Genomic DNA, 25,164 nt, shown 5'->3' with positions numbered 1-25,164 from the left:
ATCTAGGCCTTAAGACCTCAATCACACAGGTATAAACAAGCCTATCCAAGTATTTTAAAATTAACTAAAACTCTTAACTTCTAAACCTTATTTCACCTTAAAGTTTTACCCCTTGCAAACAGCTCCAAACAAACAAAAATGTCTCAAAGAATAATAAAATTCATGCTTTTCACCCAGAAACTCCCCCCATGCCTTTCAGCAATATAGACAGAGCTAAAATGAAAGTAGAAAAAACCCGGAAAGTGAAATATTGAAAGGAACCCATGAACGTTTCAGTCACAGGAAAGAAAGAAAAAAAAGGACCTATTTGGAGTCCACGCTATTGAAGACGCCATTTGATGTGAGAGAGAGAGAGAGAGAGGCGTCCAACACCTTCAATGCTTCCTCTACTTCTGCAGCTTCCATATCAAAGCTCTAACCAGTAACCACCGTTTCAAGAGACCGAAAGGAAGGACTCCAGAGCCAGCTGTTGGCATTTTTGAGCCCAACATTAAGATGGTCGAACCTACTTGACGATAACCATTTGAGTTGCATTACTGTGTGTTGTGTATGACAGACAACAATGAACCAAATACTTGGCAATCGTACAATGATGCAAAAACTGGCTTTGTTTGGTCCTCCAATCATCGGGGGAAAAAAAGTCAAATATCGAAAATCCAATTGATTTGATTTGATTTTGAATTGATTTTTTTGTTCGATGATATTAAATTTATATATTAAATATATATTAGATTAAAATATAATTTTATATTGATAAATAAATTAAATAAATTGAATTATATATTTTTATTAATTTATATATTTTTTAAATTTTTATAAAATAAAATTAATAAATTTATATTAAAATTTATTAAATTATTAAAATTTTATATATAAAAATAAAAAAATTAAATTTTAAAAATTAATAAATCAAATTAAATCCATAAAATTTAATTCAATTCAGATAAAATCATATAAAAAATTAATTTAAATTCATATAAAATTTTTAAATTTTATAATATTATATAATATTTTAAAAATTAAATTTCAAATCAAAATAATATAATTAGATTCAACAAGCTAAAGCAAGATAACTATCATTCACCTTTTAATAATATCAAAGTATTAATTTCGAGTTATAATTTTTTTTTTATATTGGTTTAATCGATTAAAGTTATTTTTTTTTATAAAATAATTTTAGGTTCGAATTTTATTGATGATTATTTAATGAAATCATCTCGAATATATGATCTAAAATCACTTATTTTAACTTGTCAGAGATGATATTTCTTGTTATGATATAAAAAATTAAACAATCTATCTACCTCTAAATTTTTTTTTTTTAAAAGTTATACCTCCGAAACAATAAATAAATAAAAGCAAGCAAGGTGACAGCATGTGCTTGACGCGTGCCTCACACGATTTCCAATTTTTTCTTCGATTTATCTTTATCTATCCTTCACCGTTTCTCTGAGTTTTCCACTACCGCGCTTCCCTTGTACTTGGAAAAACCCTCACCGGAATCTCTTCAGAACTCCGATCTTCGCCAACACCTTTTTACCGCTCTCTTTTTAGTGCAAAGGTCCTTTCTTTTCCGATTCAAATCTCTCTGTTTATTAATATAATAAAATAATTTTGTCTACATTTGTATTTTTGCGTGATTTAATTGAAGTTTTGCTTGCAAATTAAAATGAATTAGAATCGAAAATTTCTTCTTATTCATTATTATTATTTATTTCTTTGTAGTTTAAATTGATCGATCATTGATTCAGAACCGTTCGTGTTCATCTTTCTTTTTTTTTTAATTGTTTAATTCTTGATGACTTTTGCATTATGTAAAGTAGATAGATAATTGAAGATTTATGAGTGAGTTGATTTTCAGTTTTTTGTTCAATCTGGATGTGAAATTTGGTCCTGGCTGCTTTACTGTTGCTACTTCGAGGTTTAGGGCTAATTTGATTCAAATAAAAAGGGGTTTTAAATGATTGAGACGAAGGGTCTATGGGGCATGTGTAGATGTTCAAATTATATTAGGGTAGAACACGATTTTGTTGGCCAAGCTAACAAATGAAGGGTCTTTGAAACCGAAATCCCTTTTACTGTTAGGTGGTTTTTAGAATGATTTTGGCTGAGGTTGGAAATTATATTAGGGTAGAACACGATTTTGTTGGCCAAGCTAACAAATGAAGGGTCTTTGAAACCGAAATCCCTTTTACTGTTAGGTGCTTTTTAGAATGATTTTGGCTGAGGTTGGAGATGACTGAGGAATTTTAGAGCTTATTGCATCTGTTAATTGGAAGAAATTACGACAAAGAGTTTTTGTTGGTACCAAGAGGCCGCAACTTGGGAATAGGGAAAGGGTGATACAAGCCAAATGAAACAGTATAGAGAAGAAGAAAGATAGATAGATAGAGAGAGAATGGGTTGTTCTATCCCATGCTTCTAATGTGACCTTATTATGATGATTCCTCCCCTTAAATCTATTACAGACCAATACTCATCTTGTAACTAATCCAGTATCATCAATTAACTCTGACATTAACATTAATAACTAACTTTAACGGATAATAAAAATACTACACTATAATATTGGACTCATGAACAATTGGGCTTTAATCAATAACCCAACTTCAATATCTTCTGGCCCATATCAAAGGGGTTGCAGCCTTGTAGGTGCTTGGATTTGAACCCTAAACTTGCCACCTCATAAGGATAGCTGTATGAACCAACTAAGTTAAGCTCTGGGTTTGAGAAATCGAGTTCTTTAACCATGGGTAAGTAAGCATCTAAGTCAGAGCTGCTTGGATGACATGAAAAAGATGAATATAGTAAACTGAAAAATTGTACGCACTCTTGGCTTATTTGAACTGATAAAGCTGCACTCCAAACTCCAATGATTATGAAGGATAGAAATAGAGAGGGGAGGTATCCAAATTGCTAGTTAGCTATTTCTTCTTATGGTGCTTACAGTTTATTGGGAAAGTTAAAGATAGATATAAACCTAAGCTTTTAGTTTTGGAAAAAATAAGTTTTCAACTTATTTTGGACTGATTTTAAAAGCTTTGTCTGGTTGGTGAAATAGGAGGAGCCTTCTTGATTTCAGAAATTTGTTGTTTTTCTCAATTTGAATTTTTTTTAATAGGTAAAAACTCCTTATAATCTGCAGAATTATAGAATCTTTTGTGCTTGAACTGCAAATTAGAGGAAATGAAGCTGATCAGCTACAAGTAATGCTCTCAAAACTCGTGAAAAAAAAAGTACTTTAGAGTTATTCTCCTTTTTCTATGAAAGCAATTTTGATGGTCAATAAAACCCTGGGGTGGGGTTTTAGCATTCCCCTTAACCCTTTAAGGCTGTATTACATCTGTTTTCATGCCATTGGAAATGAGAGCTAAGCAGCTCTTCCTCCAAGTTAGTTAATCACATGTCTTCTTTCACCATATAATGAATGAAACAGAGTTAAATTGCATGCCAATATATCTCTGTTGCTGACAATTTGATATGATATTTTATCATTACAGTGAGCTAGTTATGATTAATAAACACAAACAGCAACATGGAAGAATGAACCTTTGGTGCAGATTTCACATTTTAAATCATCTAAAAGATTATAATTCTCCTCATTCTAAACAAGGTTGATTTGTGGTGAGAGGCCTAAATCTGCAAGAAACAAATCTTTTTTCAAAATTTTTGTTGCAAGAAGTAGAGAAAATGAGCTCACTAACTACTATGTTGGTTTTAAATAGGGATGCCATCTGATGTATTTATGGTTTTCTGCATTTCATTTGCATTAGTGCCAGTGTCTTAGCTTTTATCGTTTTCCTGAGTGTGCTTTGCTATTAACAATAACAGTGGTCAATAAGCATTGCTAATTCTGAACAGATTCATATATATATGTGTGTGTGTGTGTGTGTGTGTAATAATAATAATAATAATAATAATAATAATAATCATAATAATCGACAGAAGTATTCACCTTTGGCTTCTGTTTCTACCTGGTAGGATATAGTTTTTCTCTTTTAAATTTGAAGTTTGTGACTTTCTGTTCTTGCACCATTATGAGATATTCTCTTCAAATAAAAGTTTTCTCAGTATATTTTCTCACCTTTTGCTTGATTTCAGAAATGTATAATAACTTGGGAGCCCAGCCTGGGGTGCCAAGACCGCCAACAAATCCTCAGCCAAATCCATTTGATAATGCATTTTATGGGGCTGGTTCTGGTCTTATCCGAGGTGGTCTGGGTGCATATGGAGAGAAAATTTTGGGATCAAGTTCAGAGTATGTGCAAAGCAATGTAAGTAGCATGCTGCTGCAGTGATCTATAGAGTTTTACTTTATTGGTATTATCATATGCTTAAACAATGTATTCTTTCACTCCTTGTTGCATCATAGTATCATGTATTTGAATATTTGCTATTCCAGGATACTGTCAAAGTCATATGTGGATTTTAAATCAAATTTTGGGATCCCAAATCATTTTTCAGAGGATTTACTAATCGTTTGACATGGTTTGAACAGTTTGCTTGTGAAAGGCTTCTGATTGTTCTTAGGGGTGTATCCGATTTGTCTCACTTCAGCATATCGGAAATGCTCCAAATTTATGAATTTTGTTCTTGCCTCAAAATTATTTTTTTTATCTTGAAATGAGCAGATAAGTAGATACTTCTCTGATCCCCAGTACTACTTTCAAGTGAATGATCAGTATGTGAGAAACAAATTGAAGGTTGTTTTACTGCCATTTCTGCACAGGGTAAGCATTTGCTCTCCTTTCAGACATTTTCCATGTTTTTGTTTATTTCTCCTTCTCATATTCTCCCTTTTCCTTCAGGGCCATTGGACAAGAATAACTGAGCCAGTAGGTGGCAGGCTTTCCTATAAACCCCCAATTTATGACATAAATGCACCAGACTTGTACATCCCATTTATGGCTTTCGGTACCTATGTTGTTCTTGCTGGATTGTCACTGGGCCTTCAAGGGAAGTAAGAGATTTTTCCCCTCAATCTAACTGCTTCTTCTATTCCTAACTTCTGTTTCCAAATTTTGCAATGTACATTTTAGTGGTTTGAAACCTTATTCTGGACAGAGGTCTTCCTGCTTTGTTTTAATTTTTAATTAGGTGACTTCCAAACACTTATTACTAACTATAACTTGGTAACTTTGAGGGGCCTAACTTCTGTTTTCTCCTTTATGCCACAAATCCTCTGCTCCCTAGAGAGCTTTCCCTTCCTGTTCTCATGGGTCTTAAAAAAGAAGCCAATAGCTAAACAAATATCTGTGGCAAGCCAATAGCTACACGTATGTGTGTTGCATCTAATGTTTTTTATTTTATAATTATCGCTGTGAGATTAGGGCAAGTGGAGGAGTTTTCATTCAGGCACCAGAGCCAGAATGAATCTTTCTCTAGATGGTGTCCAAATTGTGAAGGAAAAAGAAATGGTTATTGTTATTATTGTACCTTGTCATTGGTTACTCAACATTTTTCTGTAGTTTGTTTGTTTTTGAATCTTGGAATTTTTTTTGGCCAATATCTTCTGAGAAACTGAAGCTTCAACGTTAATACACTATACCTTAAGATCTGGCTTCTTGTAGTCTTGTCTTCTTTCTCGTGGTGACCACTCTAAATGCAGTATTCTGATTCATAATTTCGCAAACTAATTTTAATCACTTAGTTTTCTACATATATATTACTTGGCAAGACGATATATCACATTTTCCATTTCTTTTACCTCAAATGATTTCTATTCTTATCTTTTCATCCAGGTTTAGCCCTGAAGCACTTAACTGGCTGTTTGTTAAGGGATTGTTTGGCTGGTTTCTGCAAGTCATGCTGCTGAAAGTAACATTACTATCATTGGGTAGTGGTGAGGCACCTTTACTTGACATTCTTGCATATGCTGGGTATACTTTTACAGGAATATGTTTGCCTGTCCTTGGAAGGATCATATGGAGATACTCCTACTACTTTTTGATGCCATGGACATGCTTGTGCATGGGAGTCTTCTTGGTGAAGACGATGAAGAGAGTCCTATTTGCAGAGGTTAGAAGTTATGAATCCAGCAGGCACCATTACCTTTTGCTCTTTATTGCCCTGGCTCAATTTCCCCTTTTCACATGGCTTGGCAACATTAGTGTTAATTGGCTTCTCTGAAACTGCAGCATTGTCTAAGTTGTAGCAGGAAAGAATTGTGTGTTTATATCAGTTCTTACATGATTTTTAGGCAATTTTACCATATAGAATTTCTTCTCTGGTTAATTTTTTGTTTACCATATTCATAAAAATCAATTTCCATGTGCTGAGAAAGTGATCAATAGTTTTTCCTTGAATGATTGTGGTGCTTGAGTGTAAACAAATTGGAAGATAAAAAATTAGAGAGTTAAATGGATCACTGATAAATTCATTGTTTACTTTTTATTTATCGAAGAGTGTGCTAGTTTCTCTTTTATTTTTTTGGCACTTGAAGCTGTCAGAATTTAAACTGTCATTGAAATTAAAAATTCAACATTTTATCAAGAGAGTCGATGAGCTCTATTGCTGTGGGTTGAAGGAAATTAAAGCGATCCAACTGGGGCAATGCAAGCATCCCTCATGATGTTATACGCCCCGAAAATCGGTTGTGGGACAGTCAAAGTTCTCAACCTCGCAGGAAGCTTGCAACTAACATAATGGAGCCAAGCTCTAATGTCTGCAGCTTCCATAATCCATTACTGCAAGGAATTCAGCCTGAAAAGCCATTATTTGACAAGCTCATGTGAGTAAAATCTTCTTAGTTCAGAAATCCCGGTAGGGATCTAACCGGAGAGGTCTATTCTTTCAACCTTCTTCAATCCATGGATCCATACCGAGATGCTGCCAGTGAAAATTTGCCATTGTAATGATATAGCATTGTCAATGGCTTCCCATTTCTTATTAGAACTTTTATCCCCTTCTTTATCCAATTGTAATGATTCATATTTGTTTATTTCGCGTTATAATTTTTATCTATATGTCAAATACAAAATAAATTTTTTTTATTTTTATTAATCATATATAATTTTTATTAAAATTTTAAATCGTATCACTTATATATCAAGTTTCATAAAAAATATCAGGACAGAAACTGGGACATCTTCTAAGACAGGCGTTTTATAATTAGAGATATGATCCATTGGCAGCATAACATGAAAGGAGTTGCACTGAATAGAATGAACAGAATATCCTAGAGCAAAGGGTGATGAATTCACCATCTTAAAACAAGCAATTCACACGTCAATGGAAGAAAATATAGATTTGAGTATTCTCATGAACATTTTGCCACCCAAGACTGAATGCAATGTATGTGTATGTGCTAAAGTAAGCGTCCATATGAAAGTATAAACATATAGTTGTTCGGCATATCGACACAGAAGTCTAATTACATCAACAGTCAGCCTAGATCAGGGACTGTGGAGAATTCATCATCATCATCTGGGATTTCAATTCTAGGCTTCTTAAGGGGCATGAAATGATTGGTAGGTCTGCATGAGTTGTTGAAATTGCTTGACTGTGGTACTGGAAGTTGAGGAACTTGAGCTGCTGCTAAAGCTTCCTGAGGCAATTGCTCACCAAAAAGACCCATGTCTGCTAGCCATTCAAGCTCTCCAAGCTCAAGATGCTCTTTCTGCATAAAGACCAGGAAAAATTATAGGAAGATGAAAACTCTTGACTTCCATTGATTGTCTCATGTTTCAGAAGTTTCATATCAGTCTCCTAACCAATCATTATATCTTTTCTCACCTTGTCAGGAGATTCAATATCTGAAAATTGTAACAGATCATCAACAGACCATGAAGATGGGAAGCTTGACTGTTGCTGTGGAGGCAATTTCATCAAAGTCTGAGGTGCACTGTTGTTGGGAGGCTCCAACCCATTCTTTTCAGTATTCTTCTTATTGCAACTAGAGCTTAAGGCAACAAGGATTCCTGTGGCTAGGAATCTTTGATGATTTGCAGAAAGGCTGCGAGCTGAATGGATAGGTTCATCACAATCCCGGCAAAGAAGGGCTCTATCTTCAACACAAAAAATGAAAGCAGCTTTTTCCTGTAAATCATGTAAGAGTGAGAAGAGAATCAGAGCATCTGACCATTCAGAAATTTTTTGCAATTATGATAATAAAACAATGTTGAACAAGCTTATAGAAAATTGAAAAGGATATTTACCATTCAGTTGCATTTCAACGGTATCATATTCTTTTCGAAGAATAGCATGAAAAACCAAGAAAAACATACAAAAGTTAGAACATCAAAATTTATCCATCATTTTTCTCAAAGCCATTGATTTTATTTTTGGTTATCACTAATAATTCCAAGTTTTTCTATATGAAAAACACCCTTAACAATAAGCCATTTAGATCTATGTATTAAGATAAGATCTATGAACTAGAAAATGTTTTTGAACCCATTTAGATCCCCACTCGCCCACCCAGATTTTCTGGTTCTATATTATTTTCTAGTAACAGGTTTAACAACCAAAGCCAATAGATAGATGACTTAGATCTATCAGATTAAATTAAAGAAACCATGAAAAAAGCATCTGACACCTATAAAAATCAAGGGTACCTGGCATATATCACAAGTAGGAAGCTTGTCTGAAAGGCACTGAAGGAGGAGACGTTGGTGCTTGCTTGCAACCTTGTTAGCTGCATGAACTTCAACATCACATTTTGCACAAAGTGCAGCCTCGTCTGCACAACATATCACTGTGGCTGGTGCTCTTTCACAAACATCACACTGGATTTTCATCTTTATCGACCTTGGAATGGAACTCTATTCAACGATCACCCGCAATATTTTTCACTGCCACTAGTTCTTAACCAATATTTCCCTCAGAAATTCAGGAGATACCCATACTTTAAAACCTTGTGAAAATCATGAAAAAGTGAAGCCAAGAAGAAAACAAGATCTGGGTACCCCGAGAAAAAGCACCTGAACTCGAGTACTTTTTTTTTAGAAAAAGAGGGAGGAAAAGATAAGGTAAAGAGGAAAAAAATCTGGGAAATGTAGACAAAACCAGAAGATGAGAGAGAGAAATAGTGGAGGAAAATGTGGGTGATGTAATTAACACAAGTAAGCAAGCTAGAATCTGTGGAAGATATAGGATTTAGGAAAGGAAAAAGTGGTTGGGCAGGAGTTGGACTTGCAGATAAGGCATTTAGATTTTGTGTATCAAAATCAAGAGATTTAGTGCTTACAACAATGCAATTGTTAGGGCCAGTAAGTCAGGCAGTATTCCCCTAATAAACATGTTTTTGTGTGCTTGCCGATAATTTGATAATTTAAAATATGATCTTGAAAATAATATAAAATATATATATAATTTAAAATTTTAAAAAATTTATATTTATATTTAATAAAATTAAAAAATATATTTTATATTTTTATATTAATATAAATTATAATATATAATTTTTATATAAAATATAATTTTTACATATAAATTATCAAAATTTCTAATTATTATAATTTAATGTGTTGTAGGTTGTGGTCACTATTGATTATGGATTTTTTAAGGAGTTTTGATTCTTGGGCTTTCTTTCATATTACAACAATGTTCAAATTGATTCGGTAGGATAAGCTGACTCTCAAACTTAGATCACGATCATCATTATTATTTGCTACATAACTTTTTTTTTTGTTTCAAGAGGACAGAACTTTTACAACAAGAGTGAGGGGAGAGGTTGGAGTCAAACCCCAACTTTTGTGTATTCTTTAAGGCTCTCTCGACAACTATATTAAGAAACTGAAGGCTTTTGCTACATAATTTTTGTAAGAGGACAAATCCCTTTGATAAATTTGTAAGAGTTGGGGCATAGAAAATGGGCCTTTGGGCTGGGTGTGTGAGTTATGGGCCAAGCGTGAAGTCCAATTTATTTATAAGCCAGTAGTTTATAGTTTTGTTTTTTACAATTTGCTTTTTTTTAACAATTTTTTATAAAATAAATGAAAAATATAATATAATAATTATTACATCTGACATGTCATCTCATAAGAGATCAATTTTTTTTAATTTATTTATAATTATAAAATATAACTCACATTTATTTACGTGAATTTTTTTCTAAGTTTCATATAGATTTTTCATTAATTATCATCTATTTCGATTATATCAACATCTATTATTTTATATATAAGATAAAAATAAGATCCAAATACGTATTTTAATTGTTTCATTTTTAAGCCTTTTTTCAGCTAATTTTCTTTTTCCTTAAATTCTAATATACTTAACTAATTTAAATATCGAAACGTACTCAAAAAAATAAATTTTCGATAATTTTGATTATGGTTTCTTTGTTATAGGTCCAAATCAGCCCAACTCACCTACGCTCTTAAACACCATTATCAATAATAAATATAACGAATAAATAGAACCAAAATTACATGACAAAATGTGAATTAATTTCTTTATCTCGTAAAATTTTTTTTCTTTTTTAAATGTTAGTGCATGAATTTTTTTTAAATGAAAACTAGCTATTCTCTTTTAATTGAACAACAATATACTAAGTATGACTTTCTTTGGATATTCTTTCATTCTTGACTTGGAAAATACAACAAATATAGCCATGTGAATCACGACGAGAAAAGGGGAGGACATGAACTCACTTTAGAACTAAAAAAATAGGAATCTTATCCATTAGAAAATTAAATAAAATATATGCATAAATAATTAAAAAAAATCAAAATAGACAAGATTGACATATAACTTGTCTTGTCTCTTATCCAAAAAAAAACTATTCTCTATATATACTTAAGAAAATTATATATATATATTATATATGAATTAATATTTGATATATTATTAGTATAAAATTTTAATTATATCAATGATATTAAAATAGTAATACATATTTTTTAAATATATTTAAAAAATAAAAAAATTAATTAAAAAATAGATCTATATTATTTTTTTAATTCAATTCGTATAATTAAAATTTTATATTTATAATGGATTAAATACGAATTATATATATATATATATAAATAATCATTATTGTTTTTAACCATATTGTTTGTACCCAAAAAAAAAATAAAATCACTTGCTAGGTGTCACTCATTCTCTTAATTATGTAATGAATTTCAAGATTAATACTTGTATTTTTATGTCTAAACAAAACAATTTCTTTTGGTAACTTTATAATTAATCACGCTGTAGAGTATGATAGGTTCCAAAACCAAAATATTACAATTGATCCTCAAATTTTTGTTGGTCACATGTAATTATTTGAAGTGAATTTCATTAGAGTAAGTACTATTATTTAATAAATTAATAATTCAAATATCATATAAATTATTTTTAAAATTTAAATATCATATTAAATATTTTATTATAATTCAAAAATTATTTGTAACATTAAGCTAAAAAAATAACAATCTTATCGTATAATCTTGTTTCTTTATTAAAAGCACCAAAGAAGTAAAACATATATTAATATGTCAAAAGTTAAATTTAATAATATAAAATATGATACGATAATACCATATGAATATGATATAAAAATAAATATAAAAATAATATAATTTAAAATTATAAAAATAAATATATATTTAATAAAACGTAAAATATATATTTCATATTTTATATTAACAAAAATAATAAAACATAATTTTTGTATAAAAATAATAAATATATAAATTTTAATATTTCACACGAAATAAACATAAATCTCTCTTAGTTGAAAAAAATGTAGATTAGTTTTCTAGAGTTATAAATATAAATGGTTCAAAAACTCACTTTTTTTCAGTTATTCATACTCCCTATGAAGCTAATCAATCAAATAAAACAATGGCAAAAGAGTGATATAGGCAAAGATCAAAGTTAAATAGGAATCCTGGTCATGGTATCTTTCTCCCTCTCGCCAAACACGCCCAAAGTAATCCTCTACACAAGCTTCTCGTCGACAATGGCCGCCGCCACTGCGAACACCACTTTTCCTAAAGCTTTCCCTTTAACTTCCTCCTTCAAATCTTCAATACCTTTTTCCAAATCTATCCTTCCCTTCTCTCCAACCCCTCAAAAACTCACCCCTTCCCGTTCCCTCCAGATTTCCAGCTCTCTTTCTCAATCAAGCTCCAATCCCAGATCTGGTGCCACCACCGTCATCCCAATTGTTTCCCCTTCCCATGATTTCGTTTCCCGTTATGCCCCTGATGAGCCCCGAAAAGGCGCTGATATCCTCGTGGAAGCACTGGAACGTGAAGGGGTCAAGGACGTGTTTGCCTACCCTGGTGGAGCTTCCATGGAGATCCACCAGGCTTTAACCCGGTCCAAAATAATCAGAAATGTCCTTCCGCGACACGAACAAGGTGGGGTCTTTGCTGCGGAGGGGTACGCTCGCTCATCCGGCCTTCCAGGCGTTTGCATTGCGACTTCTGGCCCTGGGGCAACTAACTTGGTGAGTGGTCTCTCTGATGCGATGCTTGATAGTATCCCTCTTGTGGCGATCACAGGTCAAGTCCCTCGAAGAATGATCGGTACTGATGCTTTCCAAGAGACTCCTATTGTTGAGGTAACAAGGTCTATTACAAAGCATAATTATCTTGTTCTTGATGTGGATGAGATTCCTAGGATTGTTAGTGAGGCTTTCTTTTTAGCTACCTCGGGCAGGCCGGGTCCTGTTTTGATTGATGTACCTAAGGATATTCAACAGCAGCTTGCTGTTCCTAAATGGAACCACCCTATTAGATTGCCAGGGTATATGTCTAGGTTTCCAAAGGCTCCCGAAGAGGCTCATTTAGAGCAGATTGTGAGGTTTGTTTCAGAGTCTAAGAAGCCAGTGTTGTACGTTGGTGGTGGGTGTTTGAACTCCAGTGAGGAGTTGAAGAGGTTTGTTGAGCTTACAGGGATACCTGTTGCAAGTACTTTGATGGGTCTAGGGACATTTCCGAGCTCGGATGAGTTGTCATTACAAATGCTTGGGATGCATGGAACTGTGTATGCTAATTATGCTGTGGATAAGAGTGATTTGTTGCTTGCTTTTGGAGTGAGGTTTGATGATCGAGTGACAGGAAAACTTGAGACTTTTGCCAGCCGGGCCAAGATTGTGCATATTGATATTGATTCAGCTGAGATTGGGAAAAATAAGCAGCCTCATGTGTCGGTTTGTGCAGATGTGAAATTGGCATTGAAGGGGATAAACAGGATATTGGAGAGCAAGGGAGCTAAGCTTAAACTTGATCATTCAGCTTGGAGGCAGGAGTTAAACGAGCAGAAGCTGAAAAACCCATTGAGTTACAAGACCTTTGGTGAAGCTATTCCACCTCAATATGCAATCCAGGTGCTTGATGAACTAACCAATGGGAATGCGATTATAAGCACTGGTGTTGGCCAGCATCAGATGTGGGCTGCCCAGTTTTACAAGTATAAGAAGCCTCGTCAATGGTTGACATCAGGGGGATTGGGGGCTATGGGATTTGGCTTGCCTGCTGCCATTGGAGCTGCTGTTGCAAATCCAGGAGCTGTTGTTGTAGACATTGATGGTGATGGAAGTTTTATCATGAATGTCCAAGAGTTGGCCACTATCCGTGTGGAAAATCTTCCCATTAAGATATTGTTGTTAAATAATCAGCATTTAGGCATGGTTGTTCAGTGGGAAGATCGATTTTACAAGGCAAACAGGGCTCATACGTATTTGGGTGACCCATCCAATGAGTCCGAAATATTCCCAAATATGTTGAAATTTGCAGAAGCATGTGGAATACCTGCTGCCCGTGTGACAAGAAAGGAAGATCTCAGAGCAGCAATTCACCAAATGTTGGACACTCCTGGACCTTACTTGTTAGATGTAGTTGTCCCCCATCAAGAGCATGTACTGCCTATGATTCCCAGCGGAGGGGCTTTTAAAGATATGATCACAGAGGGTGATGGCAGAACACAATATTGATTTTAATTACTACCAATACGTGTTTTTGAGAATGTATGTATGACACAGTTAAGGAGGCTTAGCTCCGAGTTGTGGCAGTATTGCGGGCTGTAAGTTCGGTTTCATGACAATGACATGGACGAAACTTGCTTGGGCTCCCATAATTAGTTTTTTTCTCTCTTTTAAAAACTATATCAAGTAGGTTTTTAGTTTGTTCCTATCCAAATCTTGTATGTCTTTTAGTCAATAATGTACTATGCAATAGATGAATCTATTTTAAGGGCATAGAGGTCCTGGTTTGGAGCCAAAATTTTCTCTCTTTCCCCCTTGTAAGGGCTATGCCCTCCCCTGAACCAAAAAATATATATATATATATATATATATATTTGTTTACAAAGGAGATCATGTACTGGCTATGAAATTGCGTTTTGCGTCCAATTATGATGAATCTAACAATTTAAAACATGATAGGGTAACACAAAGGATATCAAGGTAATATAATTTAAAATTTTAATAATAATTATATATGAATTTAATAAAAATATATATTTTATGTTTTTGTATCAATATGATTTATGATAAATAATTATTATATAAAAAATAATATAAATATAAAAATTTTAATATTTTATGCGATATGATTACATAAATTATCAAGTATAAACAAAATTATTATCCAATAGCCATTTATGTGAAGACCATGGCAAGTCATACAACTTAATGAAGTAAACAAATTATTAGAATGTTATCACGATGCAGGCACAAGTGTGATGCTGCATGACATCGCCCAAGTTTTGCTTGATGGACTCCAACTTTTCCTCCCAATGGAACAACTGAGCTTCAGCTTTCATATTGATAAAATATTGCATTTCATTTTCGTTTGAATTAATATATAATTTAACCCTTAAATTATATTAATTTAACGATTTAATATTTATAAGAAAATTAATGAAACCAAACTTTGTTAATATAATATTATAAATTCATTTCAAGACTCAATTTAACTAATAGAGTTGAGGTGAAACCTTTTTTAGTAAAAAAAAATGGATTAACATTACAAATGGCTTTTGAATTATAATGAAATATTTATTGCGATATGTTAATTTAAAAATCTTTAATGCGATATTAAAATTGTGAATTTATTAATTAATGTAGTATTTGTAAGATTATTTATTCATTACATATTATTATTTCGAATTAATCACGTTAGAAGTAAGTATAATATTAATTAATAAATTTATAATTTAAATATAATATTAAAGATTTTTAAAATTCAAGATCACCTAAACTCCAATATTAGTTAAGAGATATTTGCATAAGTCAAGTTGGACCTAGGGTTCATCGAGTAATTTGATCATGTAGATTTAAAAGAATCGTTGTAGTCGTGGAGATAGAGAAGCAATATATGATTAAAAGTAAGTATTATATTAATATATTTTAAATCAAAGTATTAAGATTTTAAAAAATCATTGTTGTCATGTAAATAGAGAAACCATACGTAACAAATCAATTTCCAAATTTGGATCATCCTATAACATCGGTTTAAATCTTTTTGATTAATTGTACATTGCATGGACAAACTCTGAAGAATTAATGGATAGTGCAGATTTAAAACTTTTTTAAATGTTCATTTATAATATATAAAACTTGATGATGAATTTATTAATTTTATAAAAAAAATTTTTTTTTTTTTTAAATTTTGTAAGTATCTAAGAGAAATTTTTCTTAAATAATTTTTTTTTTTAAATTTTAGGAATGCTTATAAATATCTTAAACTTAATTTTCAATTGATAAGATATTCGAGCGAATGAAATTTTTTATAAGGTTTAAGATTTTATGTAAAATGAAAAGTTGGGTTTGGTGAAAGCATTTGGTGATTAAAAAAAAAGTTATAGTGATTTTTTTTTTCATTATGAGTCTTTAACGGACAGTTAAGATAATTTTGATATTTATATCAATTTAATATGTCAAATTGATCAAATATATTTAATATCATATTAATTTGATTATATCATTATTGTCTCCCTATGATCTTATATCTCTTATCTATAAATATGAATGTTCAAATATCATTAAAACAAGTTTAATCTATCCTTAATTTCTTAAATAGAAGAAATGTGTTTAGAAGCTGGTGGCTTTTGGTTAGATCCAAACATAAATATTTTGCATCAAAACAAGACGTATCCACATTAAAAATTGAAACTCACTTAACTAACGCTGGAATCATGCAAACGTTGATATGGTTGGATACGGAATTATGAACTTGTTTTCTTTTTTTTTTTTTTTTGAAATTTTTGAATTTTACTTGATATATTTTATTTTTGGATCGGTCCAAATAAATTTGTATACGTTATAATATATAAAGTTGTTTTGACCTATGCCTCAACAACACTCATTTGTAAGCCATTAGACTAAATGAATATTTATGCAATTTTATTTTTATATCATCGATGCATAAGAATTAATTCTTTAATAAAAAAAGAAAAAAAAAAAAGAAGAGGAAGAAACAACTGCGTTTTGGTTCTAGTTAAATAAATGAAAGTCTCAAATTCAAACATTTAGAAGAAATAACTTAAAATTCAAACAATTAGAAGAAATTAATTAATTAAGGATTTAATAATTTATGAAAATAAAAAACAATAATTTTTCCTACAAAATTGTTAGGTTCATTTGATATGTAATTAGATTACCCACAAAGGATTAGTCCAATTAGAAAGTGAAAGAATTCCTCATCCTTGTTAATCATGGTTCAATTTTTGGAAGAAGCATATCGAAAGCAAAATTTTAAAGACTACAATATTATAAGAAATTTGAATTTTATCATTATAAATTTTTATTTTTTATTATTTTTTAATTTGTAACAAATAAGTTTTATTTTAAAAGCAAATTTGATTTATTTAAAGATTTATTTAAGTATAAATTAAAAGTTAAAATTTTATTTAGATAAGATTAAGAACTATTTGATTTTAATAACAATATAAAAATTTATTTAAATAAAATAATAAAATTCATGTTTTTTTAATATTTTAATCAATTTTAAATGTATCAAATTAATACGAGAAATTCGCACTTAAAATCATTGAAAAAAAAATTTAGACACTTAATTTTGAGAATAACCTGTTCCTATTATCAAATATATAAAAAGTAGATTCAATTTTGGAGTTTTGATTTCAAAGAAAAATTCAAACCAAATCATTGTGCTGAGAATTTTTTTTTCTTTGCCAGAATGTTTTCAAACTTTAGAAAATCAAAATGGAATAAAACCTAATTGAATTTTCAATGTTTGATTAAGGTCAACTATTTAGGTTTACATTTTAGTTAAAAGGCTTCTTAAATTTGCAATGATTTTTATTATAGCCTATGTATTTGAACCTTTAAAAAATCTAAATTTAAAATTTATACAAGATAGAATAAGTATTAATTATTAAGTTAGAGATAATTTTAATTAAATTAATTTCCATTTCAAGATTTCAATGTCAATAATTGAAATAAGAAATTGAAAGTAAGTCAAACTATTATGGTAACAATTTTTGTATGAAAATCAATTATTAAAATATGAAATCGAACTAAATTGAATTAATTAATTTATATATTATTTTATTATTAAAATTAAATAATTAGATATAATTTTGTATTAATATTTTTAAATATATTTTAAAATAAGATTAAAATTATATATATCATATAATATAATAAAAAATAAAGTATTCTCTATCAATATAATATATTTACTTTAAAATTTACGATCAACATAAAGATATTTAAAACAATAATTGAGTTTTTAAAATATTTATTCTTACAAAAAAAAAAGATGCAAAATTAACAAGTTTTATTTGGTATAATTTTTTTTATATATATTTGAAACTGTAAATCTAAAACTAAGGGATTAAATCAACAAGTAGCATTAAAATTAAATTTCTCTCAAAAATTCAAATTAAGAAGATGAAAAAGAAAAGGAGCAAGGGTACTTTGGTAATATTGGTTACTCATTTAAACAAGAACAAAATTTTGCAAAGAAAGTCCATTGGGTATGATCGAATTGAATTATTCTCTGTTATCATATTTGTAAAGTAAAAAAAAAAGTATATATATATATATATATATATATAGGTGCAAAACATAGGGAGGCAACCAGGAATCTTGAATCGATTTACAGCCAAAGCTGAGAAAGTAAGATCCCATATGTCCCTCTTTAACTCCTGAAATTTCTCTTTTTAATCTCTCAGTTTCTCCTGCTTGAAGTAGTTAATTGATCGACTGTGAAAAAACCCACTTCTTCTATTGCTGCTGCTTAATTTTTTCTGTGTTGAAATGATTGATATTTGAAAAGTATCGGGTATTTTAGATCTGGGTTTTTTTAATCACTGCAAGATTTGGCTTGATTCAAAACATTGTCAAATATTACCTTTTTAAGAAGTGTTGACAAGCTCATGGTTTTAATCTGGATTTGTGATGTTGGGTTTTTCTCCTTAGACTGAATAAAGTGAGAAGAGAAAGTTGAAGGAGTTTTATATATTAGTGGAGATGGGGAAGCCATTATTTTATGAGATATTGGAAAAACCAGCAACAAGTTGTATAGTAGGAATATGCAGTGCAATATGGTTTTACATACAGAAGAAAAACATTGGTTATCAACATGTGGGTTTAAGTTATGAAACTGCGGTAGACAGTCACTATTGGAGGATAATTACTTCAGCTTTTTCACATATAAGTGTTCTTCATCTTGTTTTCAATATGAGTGCTCTTTGGAGTCTTGGGGTTGTAGAACAATTAGGGCATTTGGGTCTTGGAGTGGCATATTATCTTCAGTACACGCTGGTTTTGGTTGTGTTGTCGGGGTTGCTTGTGTTGGGAATGTACCATTTTTTAATTCAGCGGTTTAAAATTGAGTATTTTCGGCGAGTGACTGCTGTTGGGTATTCTTGTGTTGTTTTTGGGTGGATGACGATTTTGTCTGTGAAGCAACCTTCATCAAAGTTAGATCTTTTTGGATTCCTTTCACTTCCCATTAGTTTTGCCCCTTTTGAGTCATTAGTTTTTACTTCAATCATTGTTCCTCAAGCAAGTTTTCTTGGACATTTATCTGGAATTATTGTTGGGTATGCTATAGCTTGGGGTTTGATTCATGGGATGACTAATTATTGGACAGTTACCATTCTGGGATGGATAGCAATTGTTTTTGTATTCAGTTTGAAGCGTTCTGGTGCTTATGATTTCAATTTTCTTGAGATTGAATCTGTTGCAGATCCTTCGTTGCCTTCTGTACGGTTTATTGGAAATGGTAGAACCTTGCAGATGACTACAATTCCACTTGAAGGCGTTGAAATTGTCTAGTTCCTTTGTGAAGACATTGCCATTACAAGTACAATGTAGGCATGAATTATTTAGTCATCCCTTGAGAGTATATGTGATTCTGCTTTGTCCAAGACAGTAAATTGGAAGTGGGATGGTCTTGATCAGTAGATGTTTCAGATTCATTGCTTTCCTCTGCTGTGATCACACAAGTTCCCAGGCCTCTTTTTAAATTCTTTGTGATTCTGCTTTGTCAGGCTAGACGGTAACTTGGAAGTGGGATATTCTTGATCATTACATGTTTCAGATTCATTGCTTTCCTCTGCTGTGATCACACAAGTTCCCAGGTCTGCTTTTAAACTTACAGTGATGTTACATGAATTTCTTCACTGCCCAACAAGGGTTGCAAGTTACTGATCATCATTGCTCACTTCTGCATCATTTATTGTTCTTTTTCCTGATAGTTTAAACTTTAAAAAATTTCTAGATTGTTCTACCATTCTTTTCTGTAATGGTGAAAAAAATTTGTTTACCCTGTTGAGATTCAACTTCATCGACAATTTATATAATTATTGAATAACTTAATGTAGAAAAAAGATGCATTTCTTTAAATTTTATTTTCTAGATTGAGTTCTGCTGGTTGAAAATAGTTGTGGTGACCTATGAGTTTGGATAGCGAGAAACGGTTATATAAATTTGCCGAATGATATGACATTATGTGATGACTGTTTAATCAGTTACTGGTTTTATGATCCTGCTGAATTACATAAATTTCACTCAAACCATTATTGAATTAGTAGAGTGTTTATAAAAAGAAGCCATGCTTTTTCTTGAAACAGATGCGAATTGGTTTTTGTTAGTAGGGTGGAAAGGGCTGTGAATTTACAGAAGGGTGATCTTATATGCCTCAGTCAAATAGTATAAAGGGGTAATTGCTTCAAATGAAATTTACTATTGTTATGGAGGTTAAAGCCTGGGGGAAATCTTGACGTTGAGGCTACAATGCATGCTTGCAATTTGCTGTTTTCCTTTGTTGTCACAGCCTCCTTTGAGAAGCAATTTTCCAAGTGGATTCTTGGGTTTCTTCTGTTTTCCCCTATATTTTACTATCTAGGGTAAGAAGTTCCTTTGCAGTAGAAAAGTTAAGGCCTATTTCATATGAACTCCAATTTCCAAAGTTTAGTTTATCAAAGCCAAATTTAAATAAAAAACATATGTTTTGCCTTTTGAATTTTTGAATGAAATAAACAAGTAGTGATTAAATAAAGCTCATGAGTAAACTCAATGATGCATATTAAGATCAATTTGGATGAGCGATGAGATTTGATTTCGGTAAGAGTAAAAGCAGTGGCGGAGGTGAGATTAATTATTGTAGCAATAATATTAAAATTAATGGTGAAATCATGTGTTTGAATTAGACCTGACAATTCGTGTCATCATGTGATGTAAAATATTATATTCATGTCATGTTTTTCATGAAAATTGTATGTCATAATTCGTATCAGTACGAAAATATAAACTATAATTTTTTTTGTTTTATTAAACTTATTTCTGTTTTTTCTTAAGTTTTAAGTCGTGTTATTTTCATATTATTTATTCATATCATTTTCATATCGTATCACCGTATCGTATTTCAAATTATTAGGTTTAGTCTGAATGCATACACAATGATAGCGATGAAATAAATTTTAAAAAAAGGAGAAATGATAATTAAAAATATTAAATTAAAAATTATATGTAATAATATTTAATCTTTATAATAATTACAAAGACAAAAAAATTAAAAAAATGGTTCATTTATTTATTTCACAAACGAAATTAAGATAATGATACTTATTTTTAATACATATTTAAAAAAATTAATTTAGAAAAACATGAAATATATGTCATTATTTTAATTTCATTCATAGAATTAAAAAAATTCACTATATCAAATAATTTCTGATTTTTTTATACATGTAAAATTGTTTTGAAAATAGTAGTGCTAAAGTTTTGAATTTGATTTGGACGTTTAATGTGATGAGATGTTCATTGGATTAGGCATTAGAGAATCCAACAAAAATAAAACAGGGTTCGGCTTCTGTCTCGGCCACAAGTTCACACCCCGTGACTCCACAAAATGGGTGACGAAGAGTCTCAACAACCGACAGGGGGAAAGGAATGTCACGGACTCCATCAATGATAAAGTTTACTCTCTATCCCAAATAATTTGGTCCGAATTAATTTTTACGAAATTTAAAAGAAAATTTTAACTTTAGTGAATTTAATATTAAAATTAAAAATATTTTATAAAATTAAAATTTTATAACTTTTAATATCAAAAAGTTAAAAAATTCATAAAAAATAATTTTAAAATATAAAAAATAAGAATTTTAGATGCTCAAAAAAAAATATATATATATATATAATTTTGAGACATCTAAAAAAAAACCCAAAAAAATGGGACAGAAGAGATACATAATATTTTTTTTAGGTCAAGTTTGTATAATTAAATTTTAAAAGTGAATTAATAAAAATTTTAATAAAAAATCAAATCAATATATTAATAGAGTTTAATGTAAAAATCAATAATATACAAAAAAATTTCTAAAAATATCTTTTGTAATTCAAATTTGATGAAATTTATTTAATGATAAAATTTTTATCAATATTTTTATTAAAAATATCTATTAAAAAATAAAAAATTATTAAAAGTTTTTCAAATTTAACATATTTGATCTATGTAACAATACCGTTTAATTTATCAATTTTAATTTTTAATTTATATTTATATTTAATTATTTATAGTAAAGATTAACTTCACGAATTTCACTTAAAAATTTTTATCAAAGTTTTTTCCCTCCATCAAGCTTAATTCTTTTTCTCGCCGATTCAATTTTTTTAAAAAATTATTTACTTATAATATATATAAAAACGATCGATGAATTTATTACTTTTTATTAATAAAAAAGTGTCAAAAGAAAAATTTTAAGAGTATTTGATAAAATATTTTTAAATTCTTTATTTTTCAAATTTTGAATGCCTTCTAAGCATAGATCATCCTTTTTCATACCCCTATATAAAAATGATAACACTTTTTATTAGATTCATTTTGGTTTTTTTAAATATTATATAATATTTTAAATTTTTTAAATTTGATTTGTATTCGAACCGATTATTGATACGATTTAATTTAAACCAAACTAAATTTTATTGGTTTGATTTAATTCAATTTATCAATTTTTAAAATTTAATTTTTTTGTTTTTATATATTATTAGAATATAAAATTTTAATATATTTAAATAGATTTTAATAACAATTATTTTTATTTTATAAAAAATTAAAATATATAAAAATTAATAAAAATATATAATTCGATTCGATTTAATTTTTTATCTTTTAATTCAAAATTCGATTTGAATTTAATATACATATTTAATATCCGAATTTAATCCAAAACTAATAAAAAGATATAAACCAAATCCAACATTAAAATTTCAAATTGATTTTCGATTTGTTAGATTTTTTTTTTCTCATCCTACCCCTATAAAAACCAATATTTGCCTAACTTGGCTCCTCCACTCTGAAACCCCCATATCTCACCAACTCAAAACTGCCCTCAGAGATCAAGAATGGAGAGAGTAATGGAGAGTCTGGCATTTATAGCAGCATTAGTAATGGTTTTGGCTATTGCTACAACAGATGCTCAAAGCATTTGCAACATGCCTGCTTCAGGTTTGATTGCATGTAAGCCAGCAGTGACCCCTCCCAACCCTCCTCCGCCGACATCCACCTGCTGCTCCGCCCTCTCCCACGCTGACATGAGCTGCCTTTGCTCCTATAAGAACTCCAACCTGTTGCCTTCCCTTGGTATTGACCCAAACCTCGCCATGCAACTCCCTAGCTTGTGCAAGCTTCCTCATCCTGCAAACTGCTAAATCCCTGTCATGATATTTGGTCTATGATCAAATACCTAATGCTTCCAGGACTAAAGATCAAATTATGCATATTATAAGCCTCTACTTCACATAATTGTATTGAATTTTGGGCTTTATTTCTCTTTTGTTTTCGCTTTTCATGTATGCTGATAAGACTCTTGGAATAACATTATCTGATCTTCGTTTCCTTCATGACTCTTTTTAAGTTCTAAACCATAAGCATACATGCTTGTGAAGAACAAGAACAATAATGGTCGCAACAGCATCAGCTCTCCTTGATTAAAAAAAACCCTGATAACTAATGGCTAAAATGCTCGATTTTGTCCTCAACATTTGACCAGTTACTCAAACCAGGATCTAATTTTTTTTTTTTTAAATTTTAACAAATAAAGACTTAATATATCCAAATATAACAATTAGAGACTTTGATGGTTGACATATGGCGAATATAACACGTTCCATTAATTTTGCCAAATGGCTAATATTTTTGTCAAATAAAATTACTACATGTAAAAAATATAAGAACAATTATAAAAAAATAAATATTATGAAAATTCATTTTCTTTCTTTCTCAATTTCCTAGCAACCAAACACTCTTCCCACGGTATGTTCCCCCCCCCCCCCCCCCATTTCTACATTCTTCTCAAATTATGTGATTACTAAAGAAAATCTTCAAGCGATTACTACTTGAAAACTCATTAAAGAGGAATAAAATATTAAATTTAACACAAAAAAAAAAAAAAGAAATATCCATCAACCAAACAATATAAAAATCACAAAGAATTCCCAAAAAAATCTCAAAGAGTAAAAAAGTTTTAAGCTTTCTTAAAAATCTTCGAATTTAATATCTTTAAAATACTTTAACTAAACTAAAATAAATCAAAATTATCAAATTGATAAAAATAAAAAATACCCATAAATTGAAAACTAAAAAAAAAAAAGATACCCAAAAGGAAATTCGCAAAAATAAAGATCAGAACACTTGGATTAAGAAAAAAAAAAAAAAAAAGAACTTGAAACCCTAATTAAATACCCAAATGACCAAAAAAAAAAAACACAATAAAAAATCTTTAAGAAGTAGGTACCACACAAAGCACAAAAATGGAGGGTTCAAGCGAGAAAACATCACAAAATCGATAAAGAAACTAAAATTTTCCTGGGTAACTCAATTGGTTTGACGTTTGCAAAGAAAAATTTTGAAAAATTAGAAATTTATTTGTTATAATGGGTAAATTTGTTAAGGGTAAGAAGATTTATTTCGAGAGAAACTTGAGAATAAAGGGAAAGGAGAGGTTGATGGATATGAGAGAAGCATCTCCTACAATCATAGCGTTAATTACATAAGTAAAAAGGCAGAGTGGAGAAGGGTTTATTTCGAGGTTTTTTTTATAATAACTTTTCATTCGATAATTTTTTTTTTTTACTGAATATTCAAAAAAAATTCAAATCAACATTAAAGTTTTAGATCAACTGAATTTTAATATTTTCACGTGTTATTATCATTTGCATCATTCCTGACACAATTTTTATTAAAATAAATTTTACATTATTACAAATCAATACTTAAATATGGTAATTTAATATGTCTCCGATAAGTTTATGATCCCACTTGATCTTATGAGATCAATTTTTTTTTTTAAATTCAAGTTTCGGGTCGGATAAAATTAAAAAATAATCAAGGTCGGATCGGGTTCAAGTTTTAGGTAAATCTGACCCGATTTAATCCGATATTATATAAAAAATTATTTTTAAATTTTTTATTTGTATATATATTTATATAATGATATTTTTAAATATTTATATTTAAAAAATAATATTTTATATTTTAAAAAATAATATTTTATTAATTTCGGATCGAATCGGATATTGTTTATATAGTATAAGATCGAAGTCGGGTTCGAGTATAAAAAACAAAAAAAATTTCAGATAGGATCGGGTTCGGGATGAGCAAAACTCGTCCCGATACCAATCCTATTAATAACGTTCATTTTTTATTTATATAAATTAAAATATTTAATTTTAAATTAAATAATTATCTAAATGTTTAATTCTGAATATTTAGTCTAACTAAACTTTTTGTGAATTTCTGCTGGTGATACAAA

General features: G+C 30.1%; 4 protein-coding genes and 1 pseudogene across 8 annotated transcripts; 4 read left to right on the top strand and 1 right to left on the bottom strand.

Annotated features, from left to right (window-relative positions):
* The first annotated feature begins 1,451 nt into the window (after positions 1–1,451).
* On the top strand, positions 1,452–7,612 carry LOC111287196 (uncharacterized). Of its 5 annotated transcripts, none has more exons than XM_022877536.2 (6): positions 1,452–1,561; positions 4,102–4,274; positions 4,632–4,730; positions 4,809–4,960; positions 5,742–6,018; positions 7,071–7,612. In XM_022877536.2, the coding sequence occupies exons 2-6, from the start codon at positions 4,104–4,106 to the stop codon at positions 7,092–7,094; spliced, it is 723 nt and encodes a 240-aa protein (XP_022733271.1). In that variant the 5' UTR covers positions 1,452–1,561; positions 4,102–4,103; the 3' UTR covers positions 7,095–7,612. The 5 variants fall into 5 exon arrangements, with proteins under 5 accessions (XP_022733271.1, XP_022733270.1, XP_022733269.1 ...); XM_022877535.2 differs by lacking the exon at positions 7,071–7,612 and adding an exon at positions 6,527–6,917; XM_022877534.2 differs by lacking the exon at positions 7,071–7,612 and adding an exon at positions 6,494–6,917.
* On the bottom strand, positions 7,178–9,060 carry LOC111287198 (B-box zinc finger protein 24-like). The gene is made up of 3 exons (XM_022877537.2): positions 8,556–9,060; positions 7,735–8,037; positions 7,178–7,618 (listed from the first exon to the last, which is right to left on the bottom strand). The coding sequence occupies exons 1-3, from the start codon at positions 8,736–8,738 to the stop codon at positions 7,385–7,387; spliced, it is 720 nt and encodes a 239-aa protein (XP_022733272.1). The 5' UTR covers positions 8,739–9,060; the 3' UTR covers positions 7,178–7,384.
* Positions 9,061–11,741: 2,681 nt separating this feature from the next.
* LOC111288306 (acetolactate synthase 3, chloroplastic-like) lies at positions 11,742–14,162 on the top strand. Its single transcript, XM_022879135.2, has one exon. The coding sequence runs from the start codon at positions 11,828–11,830 to the stop codon at positions 13,871–13,873; it is 2,046 nt and encodes a 681-aa protein (XP_022734870.2). The 5' UTR covers positions 11,742–11,827; the 3' UTR covers positions 13,874–14,162.
* Positions 14,163–18,028: 3,866 nt separating this feature from the next.
* Positions 18,029–19,756, top strand: LOC111287229 (RHOMBOID-like protein 13). The gene has a single exon (XM_022877606.2). The coding sequence runs from the start codon at positions 18,377–18,379 to the stop codon at positions 19,184–19,186; it is 810 nt and encodes a 269-aa protein (XP_022733341.2). The 5' UTR covers positions 18,029–18,376; the 3' UTR covers positions 19,187–19,756.
* Positions 19,757–22,694: 2,938 nt separating this feature from the next.
* On the top strand, positions 22,695–23,254 carry LOC111287230 (putative lipid-transfer protein DIR1 pseudogene; annotated as a pseudogene).
* Positions 23,255–25,164: the final 1,910 nt, after the last annotated feature.

This window comes from Durio zibethinus, chromosome 4 (assembly GCF_047325235.1).
Source record: "Durio zibethinus cultivar Kanyao isolate XHJ-2024 chromosome 4, ASM4732523v1, whole genome shotgun sequence".
NCBI lineage: Eukaryota > Viridiplantae > Streptophyta > Magnoliopsida > Malvales > Malvaceae > Durio > Durio zibethinus.
This window is presented reverse-complemented; position numbering and strand designations above follow the sequence as displayed.

Coding starts and splice junctions, on each gene's coding strand:
- LOC111287196 (XM_022877533.2), top strand. CDS start 4,104: ATGTATAATAACTTGGGAGCCCAGCCTGGGGTGCCAAGACCGCCAACA. Junction 4,731..4,808: donor TACTGCCATTTCTGCACAGG/GTAAGCATTTGC, acceptor CTTTTCCTTCAG/GGCCATTGGACAAGAATAAC. Junction 4,961..5,741: donor TCACTGGGCCTTCAAGGGAA/GTAAGAGATTTT, acceptor CTTTTCATCCAG/GTTTAGCCCTGAAGCACTTA.
- LOC111288306 (XM_022879135.2), top strand. CDS start 11,828: ATGGTATCTTTCTCCCTCTCGCCAAACACGCCCAAAGTAATCCTCTAC.
- LOC111287229 (XM_022877606.2), top strand. CDS start 18,377: ATGGGGAAGCCATTATTTTATGAGATATTGGAAAAACCAGCAACAAGT.
- LOC111287198 (XM_022877537.2), bottom strand. CDS start 8,738: ATGAAAATCCAGTGTGATGTTTGTGAAAGAGCACCAGCCACAGTGATA. Junction 8,038..8,555: donor CTACTTGTGATATATGCCAG/GTACCCTTGATT, acceptor CATGATTTACAG/GAAAAAGCTGCTTTCATTTT. Junction 7,619..7,734: donor ATATTGAATCTCCTGACAAG/GTGAGAAAAGAT, acceptor GTCTTTATGCAG/AAAGAGCATCTTGAGCTTGG.